The sequence below is a fragment of the Chinchilla lanigera genome, unplaced genomic scaffold (genome assembly GCF_000276665.1).
Source record: "Chinchilla lanigera isolate Chin_1 unplaced genomic scaffold, ChiLan1.0 scaffold00011, whole genome shotgun sequence".
Lineage (NCBI taxonomy): Eukaryota > Metazoa > Chordata > Mammalia > Rodentia > Chinchillidae > Chinchilla > Chinchilla lanigera.
Window position 1 is genome coordinate 20215291 of NW_004955412.1, and position 6674 is coordinate 20221964.

At 47.3% G+C, this 6674-nt stretch overlaps 2 protein-coding genes across 4 annotated transcripts in view; one reads left to right on the forward strand and one right to left on the reverse strand.

Annotated features, from left to right (window-relative positions):
- The window catches only part of Dpagt1 (dolichyl-phosphate (UDP-N-acetylglucosamine) N-acetylglucosaminephosphotransferase 1 (GlcNAc-1-P transferase)), a 12494-nt gene extending 9910 nt beyond the window's left edge, over nucleotides 1-2584 (reverse strand). Inside the window, exons 1-4 of one of the 2 annotated variants that reach the window (XM_005378303.2) lie at nucleotides 2181-2581; nucleotides 1772-1892; nucleotides 1392-1605; nucleotides 1040-1186 (exon numbers count right to left, since the gene is read on the reverse strand). In XM_005378303.2, the coding sequence (XP_005378360.1) occupies nucleotides 1040-1186; nucleotides 1392-1605; nucleotides 1772-1892; nucleotides 2181-2341 (643 nt within the window). In that variant the 5' untranslated portion in view covers nucleotides 2342-2581. Of the gene's footprint in view, nucleotides 1-1039; nucleotides 1187-1391; nucleotides 1606-1771; nucleotides 1893-2180 lie in introns of both variants that reach the window. The other variant, XM_013511212.1, reaches the window with a different exon arrangement.
- Nucleotides 1-6674, forward strand: part of C2cd2l (C2CD2-like) — a gene marked incomplete in the record, with an annotated part of 17346 nt that overhangs the window by 376 nt on the left and 10296 nt on the right.

Below are 6674 nucleotides of genomic sequence, written 5' to 3' on the forward strand. Positions count from 1 at the left end.
GGATTACAGGTGTGAGCTTCTATGCCCAGCCAGCCCATTTTATTTTTTATTTTGAGACAGGGACTCACTAAGTGCCCAGGCCGGGCTCAAACTTGTGATCTTCCTGCCTGAGCCTCCCAGAGTATTAGAATTAGTGATGTGTACCACCATGCCCCGTTTAAAAATTGTTTACTTAGCTGGGCTTGGTAGAGCATACCTGCTGTCTCAGCAGTCAGGAGGCTGAGGCAGGATGATCACTGCGAGTCTGAGGCCAGCCTGGACTACATAGTAAATTCAAGGCCACCTTGAACTATATAGTGAGACCTTGTCCCCCAAAACCAAAAATAAATAAATACTGCTAACTTTTTTTTTTTTTTTGCTTACCTTTAATAAGTACTTTTTTTGCCAACTCTATGTGTATGTGTGTGTGTGAGAGAGATACTGGGGGCCGAACCCAGGGCCTCACACTAGACAAGCAGTCTAGGAGCTGTCAGGAAGGACTTACAATAGGATTCCTTTTGAATGGTTTTGGGGAGGCTGCAAGGAAAAGTTGTGCTCTGCACTGGCTGTTGTCAGAAAGCAGGAGTAATTCTCTGACTGAACATCTTCATAATTTTTATCTAAGAAGTAGCAGGAACTGAGCTGTTACAGCAAAGAAGCTGCAACCTCACACATCAGAGGGGATGCTGGCTATTTTTTGTGTTGACTCAGTGTTCCTGTGCTTCTGTCCATGCTCAGACATGGTTACAGTGGGAGAAGTCTGGGTTTTGTCTTGTTCCATCATAGTCAGGGTGCCCCTCTCTGATGCTGAGGTTCTATGAAACTGTTTATGTCCAGTAGGCGATAATCATAGGCTAGCTACTCAGGCCAATTCACCTATAAACAACAGGCTGCTATTTTTCTTCCTCACACTGAAGTCACTCTTCATTGTTATTTACAAAGTAAATAGCTTTCCCTATCTTCTATAATGCCCCTCCTTTCTCAAAGCTATATATCAGGCACTTCTCCAAACACTGAGATCTCTCTCTCTCTCCCTAACCCTAACCCCAACCCCACTGACCTTCCAGTTCCACCAGGTTGAAGACAATAATGGAGGCAGAGATGACCAGTGACTGGCCGGCCTCTAGGCCATTAATTCCGGCTAGGATATTGATGGCATTGGTACAGAACACTGCCAGGAGCCCCATGTAGACATAGTACAGGATCCCTGCAAGGAAGACACAGTATAAAAAGAAGCAGTGTTACCTAGGAAAGGATCTAAGGGTACTCTCAGAACAGAGCACACTGTGAAGGGCCACAAGAGGGGATCTGAGCATCCACAGGGACAGAGCAGGAAAGGTGCTCTGCTGCGCATCTTGGGGAGGGTGACCGGAAGTAAGTGCCACAGGGGCAGTAGCGGCAGGGATACTCACCCAAGTCCAGATGAAGGCCAAGAATTGGGCGGAAGGGCTTGGGTACCACAATGGTTGTGTTGCCAAAGTTGGTAAAATAGACCATAAGGAGAGGGAGCGAGGCAGCTGTGGGCAGCAGCAGCTTATGGCGCCAGCGTAGATTCAGGACATCGTCCGCGAAGCCCAAGAAAATCATGCAGCAGATGGCAAGGAGGGCACCTATCAGGGCCACAAACTGGGGGAGGCTTGGGCATGTCACGACTCAGGCCTACTGCCATTCAACCTTTCAAGAATTTCGGTCTTTTCCACTAGGTCCTCAGCCCCTCCTCCCAAATCTAAACAATCCCACCTCTCTCTGGTACCTCCCAGGCCCCAGGCAACCGCCCCCACTATCCACTTACTTCATGGTGGGGGAAGGCCTTACACTGCTCCTCCACGAAGCAGTTCAAGAAGGGGAAGGGGATGAAGCAGAACAGGATGATAAGGAAAACAGCACCGCTGATCACTCCCTGGGATTCTGGGCTGTGGCCCAGCAGCGAGCGGGTGGAGAAGGAAAAGGAAGTGGGCGTGGTCACTTACAAGTGCAATAACTTGTAACCCGAAAGATCTTCCCAGAAATTGGTGGGGAGCAGTTGCGGGGAAAAGCAACACTGCCGGAGTTCCTGATGCACTCAAGGGTCCCCTTCGTCATCATTCCCCAGTGCTAAGCAGTTCTGTCCATTGCACACTTTTAAGCACCTCAGTGCTCGCCCCTGCCCTGCTCTGCCCACCCCTGGCCCCTGCCCGGGACACCCGTGTGCCACTGCTCACATCTGCTGCCGGTTGGTTTTGTTGAGGTCCTGGCCACAGAGGCGCGCAGCGATAAAGTGGCCACGGAAGGCCGGGATGAGGGTGAGCGTGGCCACAAATCCCAGCAGCGAGCCGATCAAATTCACCAGCAGCGGAATCGGCACCTCGGGAAAGGCCCACATGGTGGGTGGCCAGAGGTTCCAGCTCCGCACCCTACTCAGCTAAACGGCAAACTGGGAAGCAGCCCCGAGGTTTCAGCAGTAAGGAGTGGCCGCTCCCCACAAGTGAGTCTTGCCAAGGAGGAGCAAAACCCAGCAACTCCGATTTGAACCGCCCTCGGGCTTCCCCCGGAGGTTTTGTAAAACAACCTAGGCTCTGTCTTGCAGCACCTACCTACCCCCTGTTTCCGCCCGGATCTTGAGTCTAAATGAACTACGTCCTGGAAGGCAACGGCGCCATTTTTAATATGGGCAATAGAGAGCCCAGAAGTGTCATTTTAAACTGCAGTTTTGTTCGAGAGTAGAAGTATCACGACAGTATTGGGAAAGCAAAAAAGAAAAACAAGCAAGAGCGGATACCCCCCGCAACATTATATTAAAGATGTACAGCCTACAGCGGAAAAACTCTTTGCCCAGTTCCAAAATGAACGCCTCCTCCTACCACGTGTCTGACATTGCTCTCTCCGGTTCCACGTCAGTTTTAGCTCCCTCAACCCCCGCAGGTCACATTTAAAGGGCCAGTGCCGGGTACTCAGTCAGGGATGTTTGGAGCCGGGAAGAAGGTTCCATGAAGCCAGGGTAGGAAGGAAGCATGAAGGTTGGAGCCACACCTGTCCTTTGTAGGAAACCTAGTTGGAAGCCCAGTTAAAGACAACTTAAGTCTCAGAAACGCAAGTGCAATTCGGATGATGTAAATGCTAAAGCCCCTCCTACTCTTCTTGTTCTGGATCTAGGTACCTGTACTTTTCCTCAGCGTCCCACCCACCTTCTACCCTCTCGAAGCAGCTAGTTGCCAGGCAACCGAAGATGGCACTTCACCGCGGAAGGAGCTGGAAGTGCTTTCGGGTCTGGGATTTAACCCGGGAGCTCAGCTTGGTCTTTGATCACTGCACTGTGCCAAGCTCCTAAAACAAGGAGGTGGAGGCTGAAGCCTTGGACAGTGCTAAAGAGCAAGAGAAACAGACCCATACCTAGCTTTTTATGAACTTGTAGATCTCTTAGTTTTTCTATCTTGATTCTGTTCCCCTGCAAATAATGGTTCACCTGCGTCTCATTACCTTGCATTCCCCCACAGGTGGCAAATGATTTCCATTCCTCAGAAAGGACATCACCATCAGGGAGTTAGGGAGGTCACTCAGCCTACCACTTCGTCCATCCTTTCAAATATGACTTGTTTCAGGAGTCATTGGGGTTTAACTGTTTTTAGACCAAATATAGCATTTTCTTTCCCTCAAAATCAGATGTGAAATGACCCTTCTACTTGAATGTGACTGTAATTAACAACAACAAACCATATCTATATATCTATATCGAGGTGACCTTTCTTCAGCATTCAGATGAATGTTTTGAACAGCTACCAGGAAAGGCTCAAAATTTCAATTGAGCCATTTATTTCTCTCTTGTATAAGTCTGATAATAAACTAGGCATTTGTTTCTCTGTATGTGTGTGTGCCCACACGTGCGCACATGTGCAAACTCCCTGGCGTTTTACTTTCCACAGGGTGTTCTCATGGGAATAAGGACACAGGGTACCTGTGTGACATCATCATACATAATGAGTCTGCATCTGGAAGAGCTAAAGAGGCAACAGGTGCACATGGAAGGTGAAATTAGTTGTGACCAGAGGAAGTAAGAAGACCTTGAGGTAGAGTATTATCCTGAAAGATTTCAGTAGGTGCTAAGAGCCAGAGAGATTTCCAAACAGAGAGAGTGAGGTGCCGGGAGCAGATGGAAAGGAGGAACTTGTGGGATCCCCACAGGAGGCAGCACTCAGCTCTCTCGTTGATCAGGAGCAGGCTCAGAGTCCCTGGATGTCTGAGGGACAAGTCTGTATTTTTTATTAGAAGGCCTATCCTAATAATCTTCCTTGGCAGCTTGGTTATAGCCCTAGGATCTCTTGTGTCTTTCAGAGATCATTAGCCCACTTACCCCCACCCATGGGAGATTTGCTCAGACAGTTGAGGTCACCATCCACATATACATGGTACCCTCAGAAAATGATCCCTTGGATACTTGTCATGTAATCTGAATAACTTCCTCCCATGATGGTAAATACCTAGTTGATTATCAGATGAATCAGAGATAGAAACAAACTTGGCTCACTTGAAATTTTGTGCCTTTCCTGGTAGAAGTTCATACCCTTTGCCTGAACACTGAACATCAAAAAGTGGTCACTAGGACTCACGAATGAGTTGAGGTGTCAATGGCCCCTCGAAGAGCACTGTCTGAGGTGCACATCTTCTAATAAGCAACCTTAAGCACCTCATAGTAAGCAAGGCCAGTTCACTATTCAATCAATTGGCAGACAAAACCTGTCCTGAAAATGTTTCACAGTGCCTAAAAAACCATGAGAGCCCTAGATAAGTCTGGGGCTCTGACTCTTCAAGGATCCTATTTGACACTCTGTCCAGGAAGTTCAATTACTCTTTTTTTTTTCTTCCTATCCCTCCCCATCAATTAAGCTAGCAAAAGTCATTAGCGGAAAGCAAGCTCTAAGAAATTCATGTTTACATCTGGGGCATGGTGGCGCACACCTATAATCCAGCACTTGGGAGGCTGAGGCAGGAGGATTGGTGCGGCAAGTTTGAGACAAAACTGGGCTACAAAGTGAGTCAAGGACAGCTTGAACTGTGTAGTGAGACCCTGTCTCAAAAAAAAGACAAAAAAAAAAAAAAGAAAAAGAAATTCATCTTTACATTTATATTGGAATATTTTCTGTTATACTTTTTTTGGTACTAGAGATTGAACCCATGGTCTTTGTACTGACCTGTATCTCCAGACCTTTTGATATTTATTTATTTATTTTTTGAGACAGGGTCTAGCTCTGTATTCCAGGCTGGCCTTGAACTCAAGGTGACCCTCCTGCCTCAGTTTTCTGAGTGCTGGTATTACAGGCACGTGACACTACCACCAGTCACTTTTTTATTCGGAGACAAGGTCTCATTTAATTGCATAGGCTGGGCCCCAGCTAAACTTGTGGTCCTCCTGCCTCAGCCACCCAGCATGCTGGGATTATAGGTGTGCACCACCATGCCCAGCAAAATTTAAGATTACAAATTGCAAAGCCTATTATATGAATAGGAAACTGTTAAGTGCTGTAGGGAACACAAAGTGATACAAATGTAGTTGCCTCCCCCAAAGAATACACCAGCATATTTAAAGCACCTGGGTTGAATAGGAGGGAAGAGAGATGAGTAAAATAAGGTCCTCACTCTAAGGCAATGTCCCCATAAGTGGAAAAAGCAGACATAAAAACCAGCTGAACGATAAAACACAGCTAAATAAATTCAAGGGGTTTAGCTAACAGGTAGAAAGAAGATTGGGAGATTCTTGAAAGCCTGAATGGTGACGCAGCATCTGGCAGCATCAGATCAGGCACTTGGTAGAGGAGCTGAGAGAATAAATCCAAGAACTCAAAGAATTGAGATACTTGGGCTGCCCTGGAGTTCCTGAAGAAGGATTCTTGGTCCTCATAGTGATATCCTGCATCTGAACCGTTTCCTGCGTGATGCTTCCTCCGTGCCTGGGTTCTGGCCCTCAGTTCATTACTCCCTTGATTTCACATCTTCTGCTCCCCTTTGAATTTGGAAACCAAGACTCTAGGAAGCCCCACTGCTTTTGGGAGTATGACAATAGAGTATAGTGAGGGCCACAACAAGGCAACCCCCTCACCTCTTCCCTCCCCACCATCTCTTACAGTGAAATTCAGGGGCAGCTTGGGTTGCTCCACCAGCTCCTCTGCCTCAGGCAACCTTGTTGTTGACCTTGTAGGTCCTGCCTTGCCCTGCAACCTCACCTTTGGAAGGCATTGTTCGCGCATGTGACCATTCCTCAGGCAACCAAGTGGACTCGGGAGATGTTAACACCTTCCCTTCTACCTCTCTACAGAAGGGTCTGTGTGACAAAGACCTTCCAATATGTATGAAGAAGGGGCCCAAACATTGAGAGAATAAGGATTCCTTTATATGCTTTTGTCAGTTTTTCCTTCCCCTGTCCAGAGGAAGCAAAGAAGAACTCCAGTCTTGTTTTTGAGAGTCTTGCTCCTTCAGACTAGCTTTGAAAAGGCCCAGTCTTGTAGGGATTGAATCCACAGCCTGAAGGAGATTATTATTATTATTATTGTTTTTGAAACAGGGTCTCTCTCTGTAATTCAGGCTGGCCTTGAACTCCATATGTAGCCCAGGCTGGCCTTGAACTCATGACAATCCTCCTGCCTTAGTCTTCCAAGTGCTGGGATTACAGACATGCACCTCCATGCCCAGCAAAAGGGATAGATCTTTCTTTTTTTTTTTTTTTT